The 23,878-nt window shown below is 53.0% G+C and overlaps 3 protein-coding genes across 10 annotated transcripts; all 3 read left to right on the forward strand.

The window, feature by feature from the left end:
* The first annotated feature begins 1,144 nt into the window (after positions 1 to 1,144).
* On the forward strand, positions 1,145 to 10,105 carry CLK2 (CDC like kinase 2). 5 transcript variants are annotated; one of them, XM_068966454.1, is made up of 13 exons: positions 1,145 to 1,277; positions 2,902 to 3,071; positions 3,829 to 4,057; positions 4,712 to 4,799; positions 5,153 to 5,219; positions 5,396 to 5,512; positions 6,298 to 6,464; positions 7,342 to 7,436; positions 8,076 to 8,205; positions 8,307 to 8,389; positions 8,553 to 8,632; positions 8,818 to 8,908; positions 9,407 to 10,105. In XM_068966454.1, the coding sequence occupies exons 2-13, from the start codon at positions 2,902 to 2,904 to the stop codon at positions 9,590 to 9,592; spliced, it is 1,503 nt and encodes a 500-aa protein (XP_068822555.1). In that variant the 5' UTR covers positions 1,145 to 1,277; the 3' UTR covers positions 9,593 to 10,105. The 5 variants fall into 5 exon arrangements, with proteins under 5 accessions (XP_068822555.1, XP_068822556.1, XP_068822557.1 ...); XM_068966455.1 differs by having other exon boundaries at positions 4,715 to 4,799; XM_068966456.1 differs by having other exon boundaries at positions 3,832 to 4,057.
* Positions 10,106 to 10,224: 119 nt separating this feature from the next.
* SCAMP3 (secretory carrier membrane protein 3) lies at positions 10,225 to 14,725 on the forward strand. Of its 2 annotated transcripts, XM_068966459.1 has the most exons (9): positions 10,226 to 10,656; positions 10,990 to 11,067; positions 11,706 to 11,828; positions 11,913 to 12,033; positions 12,509 to 12,637; positions 13,072 to 13,231; positions 13,341 to 13,442; positions 13,931 to 14,048; positions 14,333 to 14,725. In XM_068966459.1, exons 1-9 carry the CDS (start codon positions 10,591 to 10,593, stop codon positions 14,477 to 14,479), a joined length of 1,044 nt encoding a protein of 347 aa, XP_068822560.1. In that variant the 5' UTR covers positions 10,226 to 10,590; the 3' UTR covers positions 14,480 to 14,725. The 2 variants fall into 2 exon arrangements, with proteins under 2 accessions (XP_068822561.1, XP_068822560.1); XM_068966460.1 differs by lacking the exon at positions 10,990 to 11,067 and having other exon boundaries at positions 10,225 to 10,656.
* A 1,351-nt stretch (positions 14,726 to 16,076) lies between these two features.
* ENTREP3 (endosomal transmembrane epsin interactor 3) lies at positions 16,077 to 21,354 on the forward strand. 3 transcript variants are annotated; one of them, XM_068965399.1, is made up of 12 exons: positions 16,077 to 16,365; positions 16,553 to 16,609; positions 16,808 to 16,918; positions 17,025 to 17,144; positions 17,300 to 17,407; positions 17,960 to 18,132; positions 18,260 to 18,359; positions 18,696 to 18,765; positions 19,025 to 19,570; positions 20,193 to 20,261; positions 20,364 to 20,617; positions 20,710 to 21,354. In XM_068965399.1, exons 1-12 carry the CDS (start codon positions 16,141 to 16,143, stop codon positions 20,881 to 20,883), a joined length of 2,007 nt encoding a protein of 668 aa, XP_068821500.1. In that variant the 5' UTR covers positions 16,077 to 16,140; the 3' UTR covers positions 20,884 to 21,354. The 3 variants fall into 3 exon arrangements, with proteins under 3 accessions (XP_068821500.1, XP_068821501.1, XP_068821502.1); XM_068965400.1 differs by lacking the exon at positions 16,553 to 16,609 and having other exon boundaries at positions 17,957 to 18,132; XM_068965401.1 differs by lacking the exons at positions 16,553 to 16,609; positions 16,808 to 16,918; positions 17,025 to 17,144.
* Positions 21,355 to 23,878: the final 2,524 nt, after the last annotated feature.

Raw genomic sequence — 23,878 nt, forward strand, 5'->3', positions numbered from 1 at the left:
CAAGAGGAAAGGTGGGAGCCCTCTTTGCTGTGGTTAGGTTGCGAACTGCTTTTTAAGAACTGAATATTTAGAGGCTATGCTCGAGAATCACACCGCATCACAAGCCTCAAAGCTTAGCAGAGTGGCGACATCCCGTAAACGACAAGCCCTTCTTTTCAACCTTCAAACCTAACAAAACAAGAGACAGAAGTCTCATGAAATAGGTAAAAGATTGAGGAAAACTACGGAAGGACACACCACCTACATTAAAAGACGCTTACTCCTGGGAAGGAAAGTTATGACCAACCTAGACAGCATATTGAAAAGCAGAGACATTACTTTGCCAACAAAGGTTCGTCTAGTCAAGGCTATGGTTTTTCCTGTGGTCACGTATGAATATGAGAGTTGGACTGTGAAGAAAGCTGAGCGCCGAAGAATTGATGCCTTTGAACTGTGGTGTTGGAGAAGACTTTTGAGAGTCCCTTGGACTGCAAGGAGATCCAACCAGTCCATCCTAAAGGAGATCAGTCCTGGGTGTTCATTGGAAGGACTGATGCTAAAGCTGAAACGCCAATACTCTGTCCACCTCATGCGTAGAGTTGACTCATTGGAAAAGACCCTGATGCTGGGAGGGATTGGGGGCCGGAGAAGGGGACGACAGAGGATGAGATGGCTGGATGGCATCACGGACTCGATGGATATGAGTCTGAGTGAACTCCGGGAGTTGGTGACGGACAGGGAGGCCTGGCGTGCTGCGATTCATGGGGTCGCAAAGAGTCGGACACGACTGAGCGACTGAACTGAACAGAAGGACATTAGGTGGGGCAGCTCTGCCCGGTAATCCCCGGCGACTCTCTCCCCGCCCCATGAACTTCCGCCCCCAGTAGCTCCTCTGCTCCAACCGGCCGACCGCAACGAGCTACGCGGGGCCGCGCACGCCTGCGCGGCCCTGGGGGGGGCGGAGCCCAGGGGTAGCTGGGAAGCGACGCAGGACGTGCGTACGTGCTCGCTCGCGGTGGCGGCGGCGGATCGGAGAGGCCAGAGCCGGAGACCGAGCTGGGATCGGGCCCCGGGCGGGGGCGGTGCGAGCGGCGCCAAGCGAATCCTGGGGGCGGGGACGGAGCCGGGGCGGGAGGGACTGGAGCGGAGCCCGGGAACTAGGCGGGAGGTCCCAGGGTCTCGGGTTGGGGGGGTGGAGCCGCACTTCGTCGCCGCGGGGGTGCCGGGACTCCGGCCGCAGTGCCGCCGCCATCACGGACTTCCTGTGGGACAAGCGCACGGGCCTCGCCGCCAGAACGGTGAGCGCGCGGGCTGGCGGGCCGCGGGGCCGCGCGGAAAGATGGCGGCGACTGTGGGGCGGGCGGAGAGAAGATTGGATTGGGGGCAAGGGGCCCGGGCGAGATTAGGAGAGGGGCTGAAAAGCCCCATTCTAGAGCCCCATTTCTAGGGGCTGAAACCTGGAAAGTGGCAGAGGTGCAGTGTAGGAAGATGAGGTGGAAGGTCGACCTGCCTTAGATGTATTTTGGGAAAACCAGTAGGGAAGTTGGGAGAGATCAAAGTAGGAGAAGGAGTGATGGAGTGCGAATAGGAGTGGTTTCAGAGATGAGAAAGAACAGAATATCAAAGTTGGACCAGAGAACCGTCGTGTCCCTTGGAGGATATGGAGAGTTTGACTTCAGGAGTGAGTTCTGGATTTTCTAAGTGAGAAAGGGCAAAAAAAAAAGATAAAGAAGTTGAGAAAGGTTGTAGGCTGGAGATCCTTGGGGGATGGGGAGAAGGAAAGCCTGTGAGGAGCTTTGGTGGCAGTGTGTATTTGGTAAGATGACATTTGTGTGGCTGTGCTATGCACAGTTGGATTACTTGGGAGAATAGTGTGTTTGCATCTTCTTGGTTGTCTTAAGCACTGTAGGGCCAAGAATGAATCGAAGGCCACCCGCCTCCTCAATTTGAGAAGTAGCTCAAAATGGGAGCCAGATGTTGGAGTCTCTTAAGCCTTTTCTGCACCTAATGCTGCCACCCCAACCCACCCCACAAGACTTCTCTCCCTGCTATCTTTGGATCTATCTCATTCTGTCCTAGTCTCATCTTCCCTGATTGTGACTGATTTCTTTCTGATTCTTTCCTTGAAGGAAAAAAAGTTTGTGCATCATGCCATTTCAATCCAATCACTGAAAGCTGGCCAACTTAGTTTACTGGTGCTGATATTAATTAAAAATCAGTTATTCTGTACATAGTAAGCACAAAAGAGGCTGGATGTGAAGCTGACTGCAGCCTGGAGCCTCGTGTATTGTATTAAAACTATGGGAGATTTGGCCAGTGATGTGAGAAATGATTAAGATAGTTCAAAGGGCCAGACCCAGATTCCTGAAACTTACATTTGGTTTATACAACTATACCTGGAAACCTGGGAAACTGGATGCCTGCCCTCAGGACATGGATGGCCTATTTGGGGAGATAATCTACACTTTGAGTAATTGTAAAACATTTGTGATAATATTGTGTAGTGAATCATTATTCTCTTTGAGTTGTGAGGAACTCAGAATGCCTCAGATCTACCCTAGATACCAGCCAAGGATGAATTGTTGCAGTCTTCATGAGTTGCACAGTCTCACCTGTAATGTGTGCTGTGGCCCAGACCTGAGTGTCTTCAGGAGACCCCCTGTTTGAGGAAAATCAGAACAGAGCAATGAGCTGAGTAGGAGGAAGATTCCTTAAGTTTTCAACCAGAGTTAGTATACTTCTCTATCAAGGAGAAATTGTAAGCCCAGAGGAAGACTGAGGAGTTGTGAATGGTTTAAAAAAAAAAAGAAAAGTAGAAATTGAAGAGCAGAAAACAGCATTTCTAGGGCAGCCAGTTCTTGGAGGGGATTTCTGAAAACTCAGATCCTGCCCCTACTATTTCTCCTTTCCCTTTCCTTACAGATGCCTCATCCTCGAAGGTACCACTCTTCAGAGAGAGGCAGCAGGGGGAGTTACCATGAGCACTATCGGAGCCGAAAGCATAAGCGACGAAGAAGCCGCTCCTGGTCAAGCAGCAGTGACCGTACACGGCGGCGCCGACGGGAAGACAGTTACCATGTCCGTTCCCGGAGGTGAGGCTTCAGGAAGAAAAACTCAAATTAGACCCACTCACGTATTTGTTTATTCAACAAAAATTTATCAGTTTCAACTTAAGTAGCTAATATAATGTGATGCTCAAAATGGGTATCAATTTAACCCATTTACACTGTGGTGTTGAGTGTTATCATAGAGGAAGTATGTTTGAAAGGGGCTAAGGAAGCCTCCAACAGGTTTGATTGCAGGGGGCAAGATCCATAGATCAGGGAAAACTTCCCAGAGAACGTGGCATCTAAGCTTGTCTGAATGACAAGAGAAGTGTTGTAGGCAAAGGGAAAGCAAACGCAAAGGACTAGGAACGTGAGATGGCTTATCAGTTGATAGATAAAACAGAGTTCGGTCTCCATGGTTTTAATAAGTCAGCCGCATGTTCAGTGGAAGGGATGGGTTAAGGAAGTTTGGAGCAAAGCTGCATGTCAGTCAGAAATGGCTTGAGAGAGAAGCAACTCTTCATGCCATTACATCTCTGGAGGGGAGGAGGAGGCCCTCAGGGGGAGTTGTCCTGCAGGTGTCTTTTTAGAGGTTATGGTGATGTGCAGATCCGGGGGTCCTCCTCTGTGCTTAGTTATTTCACGGCCCTGGCTCTTGTTCCTCTCAGAGTGGCTTGGGTGTGTGAGAACTACTTTTCTCACGTTACTCCTTTTCCTCAGTGCAGGGGGAGCTTGTTAAATGGTATGGCAAGGACTGTGACCTGAACAGATGCACCTAATTAGGGTGTTTGTTGTCCAACAGCAGCTATGACGATCGTTCATCCGATCGGAGGGCATATGACCGGCGATACTGTGGCAGCTACAGGCGCAACGACTATAGCCGAGATCGGGGAGAAGCCTACTATGACACAGACTACCGGCATTCCTACGAGTACCATCGGGAGAACAGCAGTTACCGCAGCCAGCGCAGCAGCCGTAGGAAGCACCGACGGCGGAGGCGGCGCAGCCGGACGTTCAGCCGTTCGTCTTCGGTGAGTGCTAGCCCAGGCCCTTCCTCTCCCCACTCTTCTTCAGCCCTCTGGGACCCCGGTAAGTGAGAAACATTGGGGCGTGAACACTGAGGTATTCGCTTGGAAGCTCTCCAGCTCTTGGAGGGCCCTGAATCTGCTTCGGAGGTGAATGGGCACAGAGCGTTTGTGAACCCCCGTGCCCTCCCTGGCATGCTGGGCTTATTGTGTTGGGAGCAGCTCTTCCACCCCCCAGAGGCCTCCATTTTCTAATGGGGACCTTGCTTGTGAACAGCCTTTCTCCCCCAAGCCCTGGACTCTGGCCCCCTCAGCAGGTGGGCTTGGGTGGGAGCAAGGGGAGACCTGTGCCTGCCTGGAAGGGCACCGTGTAGAGCATGGGGTTGTGGGTGACATTGGCAACAACACCACTTCTCCGCTCTGCCCGTGCCTCTCCCCGTTCCCATTTTGGGTTTGGGGACTTGGGATTGCGCGCCGCTCTCTCTTCTCACCCCGATCCGCCTTACTGCATCTGACGTGTTCCCTTCCACTGTCCCCCATCATTGTCTGTCCCCCCTGGCTGGGCGCCTGTGACCGGTGACCCCTCCACCACCCACCCCGCCTCCCTCCGGCCCCCGCTCCGACACCTGGCTTGCTCCGACCCCCCCCGCCCCCCGACAGCAGCACAGCAGCCGGAGAGCCAAGAGTGTAGAGGACGACGCTGAGGGCCACCTCATCTACCACGTCGGGGACTGGCTACAAGAGCGATGTACAAGCCAAATCGTAACAATCCTATAGCCTGTAATGGTCCCATAGCCATCCTAACGTCCTGAGCCAACCCAAGCCACAGCCTCTTTTGCCTTTTCTCAGTGGTGTTGTTTATCTGGGTGGTTTGAGTTGCTGTTGAGAATTGACCTCTGCTGTCCACTCCCAGCTCTCGTGGCCCCTGGGTTAAAGGTGGTGGGAATCATGCAGGGGTTTTCTTCCCCTGTGACCATCTGTATCTGTTCCCCCTTCCTTCATCTCCTCACCCCAGACTGCTGTGCCCTTTTTTCTTCAAACTGAACTCATTCCCCACCCTTTCTCCCTCCCTTCTCCCCCACCCTGCTTTTTTCATTTCAGATGAAATTGTCAGCACCTTGGGAGAGGGGACCTTCGGCCGAGTTGTACAGTGTGTTGACCATCGCAGGTAAATGTCAGCCCGCTCCAGACTCCACACTTGTTAGCCATAAAGAGGTAGTGAGGGTTATCTGAGGCTTTTTTTCGTTAATCAGCCAAAGATAGGATTTCTTAATCCCCAGGCAGCCCTGTTCCTTCTGAGATATTCTTGAGATTCCAGCAAAAGCCTTTCCTGCCATCCTGTAGGGGTGGGGCTCGGGTTGCCCTGAAGATCATTAAAAATGTGGAAAAGTACAAGGAAGCAGCTCGACTAGAAATCAATGTGCTGGAGAAAATCAATGAGAAGGATCCTGACAACAAGAAGTAAGCGCTGCTGGAGTATGTGGGGCGTCTGAGAGGCTACACCTCAAGACGGGAAAACCTTCCCAACATGGACTAGACAGGCAGAGGAGTTGTAGACTGTCTCGTTTTCTGTTCATCATCGTGGAGTAGTAGAACATTACTGTTACCGAAAGGAAGGAAGGGTCTGGGACATGCTGTAATCCATTCTTCTTGTTTCGGGGGCAGTTAGATTGCTCTGTAGTTGAGCTCCAACTCAGGATGACCTTTGTAGGAATGTGCCCTGGAAATGGCCCTGAGACTGAGAATCAACATTTTTCATCAAAAAAGTACTTGAGCTTTTAATAGAACTACGCTAATGAAGTTGCAGGTGTTTATGTATAGTTTCTCTGTTCTCACACGTTGCATAATCAAAATGTAAAATTTCAGAGTATTACTGAAAGACATAAGTAGGTGTAAACATGGGCCCAGTGATGGCTGATGGTGAGTGAATTTCAAGAGCAGGAGCTGGGGTCATGTTGACGGAGTGGCAGTTTGACAGTTCAGGGTCCACGTTGGAGCCTGGCACTCAGCAGCTCCTATTTAACTGTTTGAAATGTTGCAGGAAAATGGTTTGAAGTTTGGCAAGTAGTAGTTCTCTTCCTGGGTCTGCCAGAAAGGCCATTCTGTAGTTGAACTGAATTTTCTTGGTGATAATAGCTGGCATGTTTTTACCCAAGTATGTGCAGTCAGCAGCAGTAGTCCTTTGTTGGAGGGGTGGTGGACAGATGGGAGCTCCTCAGACATCCCCTTCCCATCTCTCTTCCCAGCCTCTGTGTCCAGATGTTTGACTGGTTTGACTACCATGGCCACATGTGTATCTCCTTTGAGCTTCTGGGCCTTAGCACCTTCGATTTCCTCAAAGACAACAACTACCTGCCCTACCCCATCCACCAAGTGCGCCACATGGCCTTCCAGCTGTGCCAGGCCGTCAAGTGTGAGTGGGGTGGGCCAAGGCGGACTCGGGCAGCCCCTTCCTCCACTGGACCTCTTGGGTCTCAGTTGTGCACTGGTGAAGCCCCTAAACAGGCACCTCGACAATCTGCAGTTCTTCTGTTCACTGTCCTGTTGGCATCTCCTCCTCTTCTGACTTAACTCCTTCACTTTTGTCATCACTGATTGTTTCTCCTCCACATTCAACCTAGCAAGAGCTCGAAGAGAAAGCATTTGAAGTCAGAGCTCTTAATTACCTCTTTTTTCCTTCACTCCCCTTCTTTGGGAAAGTAAGTCAGGCACTAAGCACAAAGAGACAAAAAGATTCCTCACGCTAGAGGTTTGCACTCGTCTGGAGCTGAGACGCTCCCTGCTCTCAGCAAGCCAGGTGGGAGCAGGGAGTAGCCAAGGTGCCAGGTTGAGAATTCAGACTGGTACATACTTCCTCCTCAGCCATCAGAATAATGCAGTTTCACCGAATTAAATTCACAGGAATCAGATAGACACATGTTAAAGCACAAAAATACAACTCATCGGGACTTCTGTGATAGTCCACTGGTTAAGACTCCACACTCCGTTGCAGGGTTCAACCCTTGGTTAGGGAAGTAAGATCCCTGCATATCATGAGGTGTGACCAGGGGAAGGAAAAAACCACAGCAAACCATCTATACATTGGTTGAGAAATATATATATAACTTATGTTAATAAGCATAGAGCTTGTCAGACTAGGCATTTCATTTGGAAGTAGAGCGGAAAGCAGCCAAGTGCTTCTGGACCTGCCTCCTCACCAGCTTTGAGCTAGGTGACCAAGCGTGGAGTCAGCTGGTGGTAGTTAGTTCTAGCCACCTGGACCAACCCTGACCTGGCCTTCTCCTCTGCAGTCCTCCATGATAACAAGCTGACACATACGGACCTCAAGCCTGAAAATATTCTGTTTGTGAATTCGGACTACGAGCTCACCTACAACCTAGAGAAGGTAAGGTGGACAGGGTCTGTCCCTTGGCCAGTGCGCACAGGTGGCCATTGCCCCTTTGCCTTTCTTTTAGCCCTTTTTGTCCCCCCTTTTACTTTTTTCTCCCACACTTTCTGCTCTGGCTCTGAAAAAAACAATACCAAAATAGATGGAAAGGGAGAGATTTAAGATTTAGATTCAAAGAGAATTTGGAAGCAGAACCTCAGTTAACTTTCCTGTATAGTGAAAATGCTTACAAGGTCCTTGGTTTGGTTTCTTCTCTTTTCTGTAAGGAAAGCTCAGCCCTGTTGACTGACTGGAGATCATGGGGATCTCAGCTAAGGAAGCTATTCCTCACTTTGCTATCTGCTATATGTTATCGAAAAACTGTATACCGGTCACTTAGGTATACTCTTCAGATGCATGCTATTCTATAGGTACTCCTAAATCCTCTTTCTCCCCCATTCCTATCCATCCCTATCCATCCACTCTGATGGATATGGGGGAGGCTGTAAAAGCAGAAGACGTGTGGGAGCAGGCAGGAGGTCAGAGTTGGTTTTTTAAGGCTCAGAAGCACTTTAGAGAATAGCAGTAGAATCTTGGTCTGTTTTTTCCTCTCAGTCTTGGTGCAGAGGTTCATGTTTTTCCTGCTTTGCCTCCTAGAAGCGGGATGAGCGCAGTGTGAAGAGCACAGCCGTGCGGGTAGTAGACTTTGGCAGTGCCACCTTTGACCATGAGCACCATAGTACCATTGTCTCCACCCGCCATTATCGAGCGCCAGAGGTCATTCTTGGTAAGAGGGGGAAGGACAAGATGGTCCAAGTATGTGAGGTGGTATGGTGGTGAGGGGGGCCCCCGAGCCTCATAATACCTTTCCTTCCCATCCCTACCTAGAGTTGGGCTGGTCTCAGCCTTGTGATGTGTGGAGTATAGGCTGTATCATCTTCGAATACTATGTTGGCTTCACCCTCTTCCAAGTAAGTGGTTGGGTGTCTTATGAGACCACTAGGCATTCTTCTACCTGATTTCCTTCTCTGCTGAGAAACTGCCTGCTCATTCCTCCACGTTGCTTAGCTTCCCAGCAGCTAGACCCCAGCATCCCTTCTCAGTCCCTTGCTCAGTTCTGTCTTTGTTTCCCAGACCCATGACAACAGAGAGCATCTAGCCATGATGGAAAGGATCCTGGGTCCCATCCCTTCCCGGATGATCCGAAAGACAAGGTGAACCTGGAGTGGGAGGAATGTAACCCTTCTCCTTTTCTCTCCACAAAATTGGTCTCTATCACATTTTCTTTTCTCTTCAACACCTGCCTTGCCCTCGGCTACTCTCAGATGGGAGAATAAGGGAAATTAATCCCATAACAAGAGGAACCTCCTGATTCCTCAACTTCCCCCTTCCCCTCTAGGAAGCAGAAATATTTTTATCGGGGTCGCCTGGATTGGGATGAGAACACATCAGCTGGGCGCTACGTTCGTGAAAACTGCAAACCACTTCGGGTGAGCCGGACTGGGAGTGAATAGTGCCCACCACCCAGAGGTCCCTTCCTTCCTAAGGTGTTTTGCCCCTGGAATGCCTTTCACAAGCAAAGAGTTAGAAAACAAGGGGAGGAAAACAGAAAGAAATCTTTTGTTGATAGGAGAGAAAGGGAGTGGTTTTATGAAAGGAATGAGGTTAGACAGCCATTTATTTCTTGAGCCAACCAGAAAAAATAAACTGCTTTTGAAGAGCTTACATTTTATTGAGCTAAAGAAGCTTCATGAAGTTGTCAAGGATAAAAATAAGTAGAACTTTCAGAGAGTATGAAGGAATAATTGTGCTAGTGGGAAGGCAGGTTGAGCTGTAACATCAGAGATGGCCCTGGTGTGGTCCTAGTCAAGTAGCATCATATGGTCACGAGCAGATCCTTGGTCCTTCAGGATTGAAAGCTAGGGCCTTGAAGAAGGCAGGGGTTATAAGGCATCGTGCCTCACCTTTTTCCTGCCCTCCACCACCAGCGGTATTTGACCTCAGAGGCAGAGGAACACCACCAGCTCTTCGATCTGATTGAAAGCATGCTAGAGTATGAACCTGCCAAGCGGCTGACCTTGGGTGAAGCCCTTCAACACCCTTTCTTCGCCCGCCTTCGGGCTGAGCCACCTAACGCCAAGTTGTGGGACTCCAGTCGAGATATCAGTCGGTGACGATCTGTCCCTGGGCACCCCTGTGTCTCCTAACAGCAGTGGGTGTCCAGTCCAGGACACTGGTGCTTTTTTATACAAGAGAACAGAGCCGGAGCTCACTCCTTCCTCCTGGCTCCCTATGTACCTGTGAATATGTGAAATAGTGTAAATATGAAAGAACTTGTACCACCACTTCAACCCCTGCCTTGTACATAATGCTGTTCCATCTCACACTCTTCCCGCCCTCACCTGCCCCTTCAACAGCTGAGTTGGATCTGGGCAGAATGAGGCAACCAGAAGGGATCTACACCATGTTTTATAAGGAATTTTGTACAGTCTTTGTGAAATAAAATGATGTGCTTCACCCGACCCCCATCCCTGGAGTTTGAGGTTTGGAGATGCTGGGGTGGTGGGATGATTAGATTGGCAACGAAGGGAGTCCCATCTTACCCTTCAAAATTAACCTCAGCGATGGGTGGGTAACATTTGACTGTAAGAAAGGGTTATAAAGTGAGCACATATTTGATGTGAATAATGAGGTTTGGGAAAGAGGTTCGGTTAGTATAGCTGTTAGGCTGGGCCCCAGGGTAGGGTCAGAAGTCCAGATAAAAAACTTCCTGAGCTGGTCTCCTGGGATACCGCCACCTCCGGTCGGAGGACTCCCATCATACTCTTTCGAAGGCTAGGGCGGATCGGGATTCTAACGCGAGGCCTACTGGGAGATGTAGTTTGTTAGTTGAAGGAAGTCACGTGGGAAGGGGCGGTACTTGGCTCCTGAGACAGAGTTAGAGGCGTCACGTGGGGGCACTTCCTTCTTTTCCTTTATCCGAGACGCAGGCGCAACTCGCTGCTGCTGCGGGGATCCTTGTGACCCTTCCGGTCGGTACAGCCAATCCGTGCACAGGGAAGCGGGGCGGACCGAGAAGAGCGGAGCGGAGGGAGCTCTGAGAGCCGCTGCCGCCGCCACTGCCACGGCAGGGGCGTGGAGGGCAGGCGCGGCCCAAGCCGAAGTTGCAAACATGGCTCAAAGCAGAGACGGTGGAAACCCCTTCGCCGAGCCCGGCGAGCTTGACAACCCCTTTCAGGTGACTTGCGCCGACCTCTTTTAGGCTGCTGGGGTGGTTTCTCGGTTCTAGAGGGTCGGGCTAACTTGTATTCCTGTTCGTGACATTTGATCCGAGGAAGGGCCGCCACGTGGGTGTGACGACGACTCCAAACCAGTGAGCATCCTTGGGGGGCGGGCCCTGCCCCTAAAGGCGCTGGTACTGGTAGTGTGGGTGAAAGGTTGGGGGCAGATACATTGGCCAACAGCCTGGCCCCAAGCTGCAGTTCTTGGAGCCACAGCAATTGAAAAGAGGCCCCTATGAGTTCCCGCAGAGGCACCAGGTGCCAACTGAGCCGCAGCTCTCTGCCCACAGGACCCAGCTGTGATCCAGCATCGACCCAGCACGCACTATGCTACTCTTGACGTCTACAACCCTTTTGAGACCCGGGAGGTGAGATTCTGGAGAGCACAGGAAGGCCGGGAAGGGTAGGGTATGCCAACAAGCCCACTGTGTTGAGGTCCAGGGGACTTTTCTGCACGCAAAAGAAGAAAGAAGCACCGTGATCTTGGTTCCCTGGAAGAGGCCAGTCTGCCATAGGATGCCTAACTCATCTAAAGACATCAAGGCCAGAGATCTGTCAGTTTGAGCTCTAAATGTCAGTCTTGGGATTACCTGGATTCTATCAGGGCCTGATGAAGACTCTGTCTGTGGAGGCTTTTTTAAAAATGAAAAGGGATGGGCTTGGTTGGAGTTGAGAAAACAAAGTATGCTTAGGTACACAATTAGAAAGCAAGGGATGAAGAAGACTAGACCTGGTTGTCTCACTGAAATATAAAAATGTAAGAGTTTAAGGAGGTTGATTTGGTAGATGAATGCTTTGAATCTTGGCTAAGGAACTTGATGTGAGGGTAGCTGCAAGTTGTTAGAGAGTTCTATGATATAAACACAGTGACTAGCTTTCTAATAACTGGGGGGAGGGGCTGCCACTTTAGGTAATAAGTTTTAGGTCTAAAGGTATTCAAATAGACTCTAGACTCCTGTGTTATGGGGGGACTAGATGATGCTTAAGGTCTTTCCAAACTCAACAGCCACCACCAAGCTATGAGCCTCCTGCCCCTGTTCCAGTAGCTCCACCCTCAGCTCCCCCCTTGCAGTCCTCAAGAAAACTCAGCCCCACAGAACCCAAGAACTATGGCTCCTACAGCACCCAGGTAGGGGGGTGTATAGGCAGGGGTATGGGGAGGGGGCATCCCTGTGGTTCAGGACTCAAATCTCCGTCTGCTCTAACTGGGCAGGCTTCAACTGCAGCAGCCACAGCTGAGCTGCTAAAGAAACAGGAGGAGCTCAACCGAAAGGCAGAGGAGCTGGACCGAAGGGAGCGGGAACTCCAGCATGCTGCCCTGGGCAGCGCAGCTAGTAAGTGGATCCTTGATAGGGTTGCGGAGGGCATCTGACAGCTTTGAAGTCTCAAAAATGGAGCTCAGAGCATGGGCACTGGAACCAGATTGCAGAGTTTGAATTTGGGTGCAGTGGCTTATTAAGGATGAACTCTTAGGCAAGTTGCTTAATCTTGAGTGCCTCAGTTTCCTTACTTGTAAAATGAGAATAATGTTTGTACCTGTTTAACAGGATTGTTGTGAGGTTAAACAAAGTTATATAGATAACTATATAGTTGTAGAGATGCCCACATTCTGGGCATAGTGGTTAGAAGTTATAAGCAATAGTAAACAAAAATCATAATAAACACTACTAATATAGTGTTTACTATTTGCCCTTGTCTTCTTGAACTCTCAAATTGGAAATAGAGAATCCAGAGGTAAAAGGAAGGGGGAGTGATTTGTTGGCCTCTGTTTCACTTGTGGGGCCCTCCTGCTCTATTTGTGCCTTACAGCTCGACAGAACAATTGGCCTCCTCTACCTTCTTTTTGCCCAGTTCAGCCCTGCTTTTTCCAGGACATCTCCATGGAGATCCCCCAAGAATTTCAGAAAACAGTATCCACCATGTACTACCTCTGGATGTGTGAGTAGTTAGAAACCTTTTTGAAGGAAAAGTATAGGTAGTAAGTTGTACATCATTTCTTTTCCTGGAGCTCACTCGCCCAGAACTAGATACTTTGAATGAAGTATCATTGAAGGCTCATTTCTCTGGCATTTTCCAGATTACTCCTTTTACAGTACTCAGAACTTATTCTCCAGTCTTCTAGCAAATGTACGTTCTTGCGCTCTCCCCCTTCTCCTTGTCCATATGCATAAATGTATTCTGGATCCTTTTAAAAGTCTTTGCAAACCGGATGACACACGGTTGAGGTTTGCTGGTTGTCTCCCCTGTTGAGGATCCTGTGAAGGTGGAAGCTGCCTTCCTTTCCTTACTCTACCGCATTCGGTGAGGGTTGTGGGGTGGGCTTCTCGGGAAAGGAGCTCTCAGACCCATCATCCTGTCCCTCCGACCCTTAGGCAGTACTCTGGCTCTCCTCTTGAATTTTCTTGCCTGCCTGGCCAGCTTCTGTGTGGAGACCAGCAATGGCTCAGGCTTTGGGCTCTCTATCCTCTGGATCCTTCTCTTCACTCCGTGCTCCTTCGTCTGCTGGTATCGCCCCATGTACAAGGCTTTCCGGTAAGAAGGGGCAGTGGGCATGATGGCAGGGAAGGGACTTGGAGGGGCCCCTTTCTGCTCCTACAACCCTGATTCTTTGCCCACACTTCCCATTTTTTTCTCTTTGCAGGAGTGACAGTTCATTCAATTTCTTCGTTTTCTTCTTCATTTTCTTCGTCCAGGATGTTCTGTTTGTCCTCCAGGCCATTGGGATCCCAGGTTGGGGGTTCAGGTCTGTGAGACTGCCGTTTACACTCACCCCTTCCTCCCACTCCTTTTGATCAAGTCAGCATTGGATACTGGAGTTGTTCAGAAAAAGGAACTGTGGTTTTAATCCTTGGGAGATACTGATTTAATAGGGTTACAGGACACCCTCCATGATAGAGAGCTCAGACAGTACTGTCAACAGACAGATTAAGGGAAAGCTGGTTGGACATGCTCAGTCTGAGGAGGCTTCCTGGAGGAGGCATGTGTAATGTTGAAGAGGAAGCATCCTCAACAGAAAAGGTCTGTTTGGAGTGAGGATGTCTGGAAGAGCTTGGAGAGCTAGGATGGTTCAGAAGCTGAGGTTAAGCTAGTTTGGGACTGCAGTGCACGGCAAGTTGCCAGGCCCACAGGGAAACAGCCCCTGGTTCGAAGACAGGACGAGTGGAGAAGCTGGAAACACTGGGACCGAGCTGTGCGCAGTTCTCCTCACTTCGGTGGATTTTCTTCTTGCAGTGGCTGGATCTCTGCCCTGGTGGTGCTGAAGGTCAACACGGCTGTAGCTGTACTCATGCTGCTGGTTGCCCTGTTCTTCACTGGCATCGCTGTGCTGGGAATTGTTATGCTGAAGCGGGTGAGGGGCTGTAGGTGGGGCCTGGAGAGTGATATCACGTGTCCCTGGGGACTTGACTGGAACGTTCAGGAGCAACTGGGGAGGACCAGGCAGATGGAAGGATTCTCAGCTAATGGACCTGAGCGGAGGGGGCGGTTGTAGGGGTATGTGTGCATGTGTGCTGGTCGGGAGCCAAGAAGGAAAAGCTAGAGCTACAGGCTGCTGAGTGGTCGTGATGGTATTAGATTGGAGTGGGATTAACAGTGGCTGGAACATGCTGTAAAGTCTGTGTCTTCTACTTGCAGATCCACTCTTTGTATCGCCGCACAGGTGCCAGCTTTCAGAAGGCCCAGCAAGAGTTTGCAGCTGGTGTTTTCTCCAACCCTGCGGTGCGAACCGCAGCTGCCAATGCAGCCGCTGGGGCTGCAGAAAATGCCTTCCGGGCCCCGTGACCCCTAACTGGGATGCCCTGGCCCTTCCATTTGAGGGAGGCGACTAGCCCCCATCTCTTGAGGTCTCTGGGACTTTTGAGACATCACTGTTTGATGTCTCCACATTAGTACCCCCAATGATACAGCCATGACTGCTGAACCTGACTTAAGGGTGTGGGGAGCCCAGCGTGACCCAGTCACTGCTTCCCTCTCACCCCTCCATCAGGCCACACTGCTGCCACAACTACACACCTGACCCGCTTCCCTCTGCTGTGCCAAGGCTGTTGCTTCGGTTATTTAAATAAAATGGAACTGGAACACAAATCCCCGTTTCTGGAATTTTAATGGGAACTAGGTCTTATAGACTTGGGCACGACTGAGCGACTTCACTTTCACTTTTCACTTTCATGCATTGGAGAAGGAAAGGGCAACCCACTCCAGTACTCTTGCCCGGAGAATCCCATGGACAGAGGAGCCTAGTGGGCTGCCGTCTATGGGGTCGCACAGAGTTGGACACGACTGAAGCGACTTAGCAGCAGCAGCAGGTCTTGCAGAAGATAAAGTGGAAGCGACTGGAGTGGAAGCTGAATTGTGGACTCTGGAGGGAAGGTCGGACCTGGCCTTAGTGTAAACGGAGAGCTGTGGCGGCGGGACAGCAGAGCCCACTCGCTGGCTCAGGAAGTGGGAGGGAAGTCCCCGGTTGGGCGTGGAATCGCGGAGCTGCCAGTGAACTCAGCTCTCCACCCTGCTCCTTTAATGACTTTCTCCTTTAAGATAGAGCCGCTACCTCTTCTGGGAACGCAGCGCCCTAGGGGCATGAGAGGCTGGGCGGGGCCCAAGTAGGCGCCGAAAGCTTTAGCTCGGGCCCTGCGGGGCCGGAGCTCCTCGCCAGACCAACGGGGATGGCCAGCTCGCCCGGCCGTCCGCCACATCCCTTCCCGTCCCTCCCCCTTCCTCTCCCACCCCACCCCCTTTCTCTCCCACCCCCTCTCTCCCACGGTCTCCGACTGGGACTACAACTCCCGGGGTGCAGCGCGCTGGCCCTCGTACCACGCCCCTCCTCCCGCACCATCTCATCCCCCATCCCCCGTCTCCAGTCCCGGACCTGCTGCAGCCTGAGCTAGGGGAGCAAGAGCGTGGTGGGGAGGGGAGTGGGGCTGGCGACCCTGGAGACGGCGGCGCCGCAGCCTCTCCCCACCAGGCGGCCTCGGATCCAACTGGACACTCTGAAGGCACACCGACCGCGCCTCTAGAGTCACCCCACGCCGACCCGAACCTCTTCTCTAGACTTCTTTCCCATCCTTCTCGCCTTTTACCCTTCCCACCCTTCCCGGTTCTGGAACGCCTCCCTCTCTTCACTCCCGGACCGGCCCTTTTCCGCGCCCTTCTTCCCTAGGGAGATGCGATGAGCCGGTGCCCCCGCGTTCTCAGCGCCGTAACGGTTACGGTGCCCGTCCACTACCCGTGGTGGGGAGGGAGCACTCCGCGGCCCCTCCGTGAGGCCTCCCCCTCGGACTCCCCCCCAGCTGGAGTCCCTGGGCCATGCCTCAGGGGACCCAGCCAGGGGGTGGGCTCTAGAGGGAGGGGGGTGGAGAGGAGGAAGGACGGGGCCTTGGGCGCCTCTGAGATGCTCCCAAGCGCCAGGGGGTGCCGAGCAAGGCTCAGGCAACCGGGCGGCAGGCATGATGCCCTCGCCTAGCGATTCCAGCCGCTCGCTGACTAGCCGGCCCAGCACCCGGGGCCTTACACACCTCCGCCTCCACCGACCCTGGCTACAGGCCCTGCTCACGCTGGGGCTGGGTCAGGTGTTCCTGGGCATCCTGGTGGTCACCTTCAGCATGGTGGCCTCCTCCATCACCACCACCGAGAGCGTCAAGAGATCCTGCCCGTCTTGGGCTGGGTTCTCGGTGAGTTGGGTGCACAGTTGTTGGGTGGGGGAGGCTCCTTGGGCCCCACCCCTCAACACCAGCTGCCAGCCCAAATCCTGGCCTCTCCTGGTCCTCTTACTCCTTACAGAGCTGGGTACACCCTGTGGTGCGGGGCTCACCCAGGTGCCTCCCCTTCATGCTGAGCCTGTGCCCGCTTTATCCCCAGCTGGCATTTTCCGGGGTTGTTGGCATCGTGTCTTGGAAGCGGCCATTCACTCTAGTGGTAGGTGCCAGGGTCTGATGCCCACTGGGAGGCAGGTGCCTGGCACCTGAGGGGATGCCCATTTATGCCCCCAAGAAGGGAACTGACTTTTCCACTCATGTTGACCAGGCATGAATGCCTGTGCACGAGGGTGGCTCCATTTGCAGTAGAGGGTATTTTGGGGGTCTCAGCCCTGAGTCTAGGCCCTCTTTTTCCCAGATCTCCTTCTTCTCCTTGCTTTCGGTGCTCTGTGTCATGCTCAGCATGGCCGGCTCTGTTCTCTCCTGTAAAAACGCTCAGCTGGCCCGAGACTTCCAAGAATGCAACTTGGTGAGATCTGAGGAGGGCAAGCCTGAGTGCAATAGTTGGGGGAGGTGTGTGGAACAGCTTGGCTTGTCCGGGTTCAGGCTGCCTCACTCTTTCCACTCCCACTCAGGATGGAAAGGTCTGCGTGTGCTGCCCCTCTGCTCGTCTTCTCAGGCCCTGTCCAGAGTCGGGGCAGGAGCTGAAAATTGCCCCTAACTCCACCTGTGATGAAGCCCGAGGGGTCCTCAAGGTGAGCATGCACCCCCATCTCCACCATTCCTTTCCCTCCCACCATCTTCCTGGCTCACACTCTTGTGTCTCCTCCTGAGTCCTCACAGGCCCTGAATATGTGGGACTTACTGCACCCTAGGCTGCTCTCACATTCCTCTCTCTCGCCTTCCCCAGAACTTACTCTTCAGCGTCTGTGGGCTCACCGTCTGTGCCGCTGTAATCTGTACCCTCTCTGCCATTGTCTGCTGCATCCAGATCTTCTCCCTGGACCTTGTGCACACGGTGAGTGGGAAGCTGGGGTCCAAGCCACGAAGGTAGGCTGGGGGCAGGGGTGTGTGTGCTGGGACTGGTCTTGGGGGGAGGGAATGGCTGCAGCGCTGGCTTTTGAGCACCAGGGGCTGTGGCTCACCTAATAGGCATGTTGACTGTAGGAATATTTAAGAGGGAGGGTGAGGAGGGGAATCACTGGGAGTAACAGAAGTGTGTGATGTCAGCCCCAGGGCATTGGAGAATGGGACTAAAAGTTGGGTGGAGTCCAGAAGGTCTTAGATGGGGGCAGGGATAACGGGCTGATGTTCTGGTGGGGACAGAACAGAGAGTGATTCTGGGTGCAGAAGAGTCCATAAAGAGGAGGAATTTCTAGATGGGCAGGGTAAGAGGTGAAGGTCCTCAGCTGGGGCAGTTAGAAGAGGAACTTGTTCTGGCAAAGGAAGGGGCCAGAGCTGAGCTTCTTGGAGGGGGCGGGGTCAGAAAATGTAGAGGAGAGAGGAATGTGGGAATCAAGGAGCTGTATTCCCAGGATACAAGCGTGCTGACCTGCTTGCTCCCCAGCAGTTGGCCCCTGAACGCTCAGTCTCAGGCCCTCTCGGGCCTCTGGGCTGTACCTCCTCGCCCCCAGACCCTCTCCTGCACACCATGCTGGACCTGGAGGAATTTGTACCACCTGTGCCCCCGCCACCGTACTACCCCCCAGAGTATACCTGCAGCTCGGAAACAGATGCGCAGAGGTGAGGCCAGGCAGAGTCCTATTGGGGGAACTAAGGAAGGAGACTGGGGCTGGGACCAGATTGGTGGGGAGGGATCTTTTCAGAATAGTTCTTTTCCAGGCTTTGACCCTTTCCCTCCTTCTGCCAGCATCACCTACAATGGCTCCATGGACAGCCCAGTGCCCTTGTACCCTACTGATTGCCCCCCTTCTTATGAGGCCGTCATGGGGCTACGAGGAGACAGTCAGGTGAGAGCAGGGCTTGGTGCAGGCTGGGGACTCTAAGACAGAGCCTGAAAATCTGAGTGAGCTGCTGGTACTGGATAAAGATAATACTAGTTCTCATGATCTAAAGCACTAGCACATCCACTGTCTCTTTGACCTGCCTGAGAAGGTAGTGAGGTGGGTGGGGTAAGAACTATTATTTCCATTTAACAGACGTGGAAACTGAGGCCCACATAAAGTGACTCGGACAAAGTGACAGAGCGGGACTGGAATCTAGGTCTCCTGAGCTCTGTCAAGCCTCTGGGGTGGCCGTATCATCGGTGTGCAGGGCTGGATGCTTGACCCTTGTGTCTTCTGCAGGCCACTCTGTTTGATCCTCAGCTGCATGATGGCGCCTGCATCTGCGAGCGAGTGGCCTCCATTGTAGACGGTGAGCAGAAAGTGGGGAGGGTGGACAAAGACTGGGACGCCTGGGAGAGTGGAGCTGGTGGGGGGGCAGGGCAGGGATTAGACTGAGTTGGTGGGTGCGTGACAAGCGAGAGCTGGGTTTTCCTGGAAAACTGGACTTAGTGGTCTCCTCTCAGATAACACTGGAGGCAGGCTGGCCCCCAGGGGGCTTGTCCTGAGGAAAGAGGCACTGCCTAGCCCTGGCCAAGCTGATGCTACCCAGCCACCCCTACTGCCCACAGTGTCCATGGACAGCGGGTCTCTGGTGCTGTCAGCCATCGGCGACCTCCCGGGGGGCTCCAGCCCGTCGGAGGACTCGTGCCTGCTGGAGTTGCAGGGCTCCGTGCGCTCCGTTGACTACGTGCTCTTCCGCTCTATTCAGCGCAGCCGCGCCGGCTACTGCCTCAGCCTGGACTGCGGCCTTCGGGGCCCCTTCGAGGACAGCCCCCTTCCCCGGCGGCCCCCAAGGGCAGCCCGCTCCTATTCCTGCTCTGCCCCCGAAGCCCCACCCCCACTGGGTGCCCCCACAGCGGCCCGCAGCTGCCACCGCCTGGAGGGCTGGCCGCCTTGGGTGGGACCCTGCTTCCCCGAGCTGAGGCGGCGGGTCCCCCGGGGAGGCAGCCGGCCAGCTGCGGCCCCTTCCCCCCGAGCCCCGGCTCGCCGCTTCAGCGATAGCTCAGGTTCCCTCACCCCGCCGGGGCACCGGCCTCCTCACCCGGCTCCCCCGCCACCGCTGCTGCTGCCACGGTCCCACAGTGACCCGGGCATCACCACCTCCAGCAACACTGGTGAGCCCCCGCAAGGTTCAGGAGAGGGTAGGCACTGGGAGTGAGAGGGCAGGCACTGGGAGTAAGAGGGCCAATGATGTCCGCCGGGATTTGGGACATTACTGGGGTTTCTGAGGAGGCAGAAATTCTGTTTCGCACCTGCATCAGACACTTACATCACCTGTGAAAAACACACCAGTCAGTAGCTTAGTGGTTAAAAAAAGAGGATTTGGTTGTTGGAATCCAGTCTCACAGGCCCCAGGTTGGGTTAGTTACCTACTCTTTCCAAGCCTCGGTTTCTAACCTGTAAAATGGGTATAATAACAATACCTCACTGTACATACTGTGGCGTTACTGAGAAGAGATGCAGGTCAAATGCTTCCGCCCTGGCACAGAACAGGCTTGTCATTACCATTATGTGCCAGGGACTGGGGAGGATACAGCAGAGAGTGATGGCGCCTTAGTCCCTGATTTGGTGGATCGTTCCATCTAGTTGCTGGCAGACATGGGCAGCGACAGTGCCCCCTTGGTTGGGAGTGGGCTGTAGGAGCTGGGCTTGTGTTCTCAGGAGGGCGGTGAGATGGGTGGGGGTGTCTACAGCACACTCCCAACTCAGTCTGTGTTTCTCTCCCCTCCTCTTCAGCTGAATTCAGGGACCTTTATACCAAAGTGCTTGAGGAAGAAGCTGCTTCCGTTTCCTCTGCAGATACAGGTTAGGCACACTGTTGGTTCCCCGGGGGCGGGGGATAGGGCAGTGCTGCCTGGCCTTTTCTTCACCTCCCATTCCACCCACTCTCCCTCTCTCTCCCCCCAGGGCTCTGCTCTGAAGCCTGCCTCTTCCGTCTAGCCCATTGCCCTTCCCCCAAGTTGCTCCGTGCCCGCTCAGCAGAGAAGCGGCGCCCTGTGCCCACCTTCCAGAAGGTCCCCCTGCCCTCGGGCCCTGCACCAGCCCACTCCCTGGGGGACCTGAAGGGCAGCTGGCCAGGCCGGGGCCTGGTCACCCGTTTCCTCCAGATGTCCAGGAAGGCCCCAGATTCCAATGGGAATGGAGCCCATGGGCATAAACAGGTAGAGTCGGGGGAGCCGAGGAAGACACCCAGGAAAGCCTGGAGCTTTGAGTTAGGGGCCATACTGATGCTCTCTCCTGTGGCCCCATCTAGGTGCCCCGGAGCCCCTGGGGCCGGCCAGGCCAAGAGAGCCTCCACCTTCGCAGCTGCGGCGACCTAAGCTCCGGCTCCTCCCTGAGGCGTCTCCTGTCCGGCCGCAGGCTGGAGCGTGCTACCCGTCCCCACAGCCTCAGCCTCAATGGGGGCAGCCGGGAGACTGGGCTCTGACCCAGGCCTCCCCCAACACTGAACAGATCCAGATGAATGCTGGGGCCACAGCAGCCCCCAGCACCCTCTTGCACTGGCTGACACACAGAGAAACCTGCTGAACAGTCCCAGAAGTATCCGTTTCCCTCCTACCTCTAGGGGCTCCTGCTGCTTGCCTCCGCCGTCTGGCCTGGGAGAGCTCCTGTCCTGTGCTGCGCGGGTGTTCAGGCTCTGGGGGGACATGCCTGTGCTTCCGGTGCTGGAGGAGGAAAATAAAGTCCAGTTCCCCTGGCATGACAGTAACTCTGATTCACCAGGGGTTGTGGCCAGGGCACAGGCATGTCCCGGATGTTTAAACATAGGGGGATGTATGCCTGTGCAATGGGGTGGTGGGGTATGAAGGGTCAGAAAAATCAGGCTGGCCTCTCAGCTCTACCACCTCTAACTGCATGACCTTGGGCAAGTTATTTAACCTCAACTGCCTGATCCATAGAACATTGTGAGGACGAAAGTTTGTAAAGCTCTTAACACACTAAGTAAGCCTTCAATAAATTTCAGTTTTTCCCTTCTCTTCTGGATCATTCTTTTATCACCATTGAGATTTGTACTAGCATCTCTCTTAGTTACGAAAACTCTCAAGACACCGATATCTATTTCCAGCTACCACACAGTATCTCTGCCCCTTTTCATAGCCAAACATTTTTTCTCTTCCTTCCTTCTACTCAAACATCCATTCTCTCCTCACCCATTCCCATCAGGCTCCTTCCCCTCCCTCTCCCCAGACACTGCTCTTGAAACAGATTTTTCAGTAACCATAAGAAGTATCAGACCCAGTGGCCGTTTCTCTGCTTGCATGCATTTCACTTCACCTCTTAAGAAGCATTTAACCCACGTAATCAGTATCTTTTCTCTTGAATTTTCCCCTTTCTTGCCTTTAAAGACATCACGTTGTTGTTGTTTAGTTGCTAAGCTGTGTTTGACTCTTTTGAGACCCCCATGGACTGTAGCCCACCAGGCTCCTCTGTCCATGGGACTTCACAGGCAAGAATACTGGAGTGGGTTGCCATTTCCTTCTCCAGGGGATCTTCCCAATCCAGGGATGGAACCTGAGTCTCCTGCACTGGCAGGCAGATTCTTTCCCACGAGCCGCCAGGGAAGCCCAGAGACGTCATAGTCTTCTATATTTCCTCCTACTTTGCTGTCCTGGTATCACTTGTCAGCAGTCACACCTCTGCCTGGCTGATTAACACTGGAGAGCCCCAGGGCTCTCCCCTTGGCCCTCTTTTTTCTACCTCCAGTTTGTCTGTAGGTAGCCCTGAAAGACCCATGGCTTTCACTGCCATCTATGTGCTCATGGATAATTCTCTCCTTTACCTCTCCATGAGCTCCAACCTCCAGTGTGACATCTCTCCTTGGATATTTCGTGGGTGTCTCAGACTCAACATGGCCACAGTGGAACTCTTGATTCCCAACCCTTGTGCCTGTTCCTCTCCGAACATTCTTCTTTTAATACATGGCACCACCACTCACCTCGCTGCACTTTCCATAAGCATAGGAGCTAGCCTCATTTCTTTTTTCTCATCTGGTATGTCCAGTCTTACCCTGAACTCTTCCATGTCTCACCAGCTACCTAGCTCTAGTCACCACTCTCTCTCCTTGCCTCTTAATTGATCTATTTCCATTCTTCCCACAATCCATTCTCCAGTCAGCAAAGTGGTAAGAAATCATGTCATATTAAAGTTCTGCCTAAATGTAATGGCTTCCCATTGTATTTAGGATAATCTCCAAACTCCTTATCAAACTATGGTCAGGTACAACCTGGTCCAATCAAACTGCCATTGCACAAGAGACTTTGCACCAGCTAGCTCTTCACCACAGAAAAGGCGATGGCACCCCCTCCAGTACTCTTGCCTGGAAAATCCCATGGACGAGGGAGCCTGGTAGGCTGCAGTCCATGGGGTTGCAAAGAGTTGGACACGACTGAGCGACTTCACTTTCACTTTTCACGTTCATTGGAGAAGGAAATGGCAACCCACTCCAGTGTTCTTGCCTGGAGAATCCCAGGGACGGGGGAGCCTGGTGGGCTGCTGTCTCTGGGGTCACAGAGGCGGACACGACTGAAGTGACTTAGCAGCAGCAGCAGCAGCTCTTCACCAACACGAAACTCTGCCCTATAGCTGTTGCTTTCACCTAATTCGAGAGTCTTAGTTCAATATTCATCTTCTCGTTGAGCACTTCGCGTTCTATTATACCGCCCTGTTGTTTTGAATACTTAATTGCTATTTCAAATTATCTTGTTTGTGTCGTCCCATAGAATGCAAACTCCTATGAGCAGGGGTTTGCTCATTGCACTTGGTCTAACACTTAGTAGGTCCTCAACAAACTCATTAAGTTACTAAAAGCGTGAGGTCTTGTAAACAGCTTCGGGACCCTATGACTTTGGGGATAGTAGTGGGACCCTCAGGAGAGAGGGAGTAGGGAGGGGGCACTGCCCATAGATGGCGTCAGGCTGCAAGGCTTCTTGAATAATTCACCATCATAACAACTCAGCTTCAGGGAAAGAGGGTTAGGGCGCGGCCAGAACGACAAAATGAGATAGGAGGGAGTGGAGATTGGGGTTCCCAACGGGGCAATTTCTGGGCACTAAATGTTCCCTATCCCGAGACTCCCAAAGGAGGAAACTCAAGAGTACAGCTCAGCTTCCAGTGACCCGCACTCACTGAAAGAAAACAACCTCCCCCATCCATTAGGGTGTGCTGGCGAGTATATACGGAGGCGCATGCGCGCTTCTTGCTTCCCGCGCCGTCTTTCCAAATAGAACCCCGAATACGCTTGCGCCGTATTTGGGCTACGGCTGGCCAGCGGAAACAGTCCGTCCCCAGCACTACCAATAAGACGTGCGGAAAGTGCCTGCGTCCCGCCTCCTGACGATTACGGGTCTCCCTTCCCGAGCGAGGCCCGGGTCCCGCCCAACCCGCCCTGCGCGCCCTGCGGCTGCGCGTGGTGAGATGCACCG

This window comes from Capricornis sumatraensis, chromosome 2 (genome assembly GCF_032405125.1).
Source record: "Capricornis sumatraensis isolate serow.1 chromosome 2, serow.2, whole genome shotgun sequence".
NCBI lineage: Eukaryota > Metazoa > Chordata > Mammalia > Artiodactyla > Bovidae > Capricornis > Capricornis sumatraensis.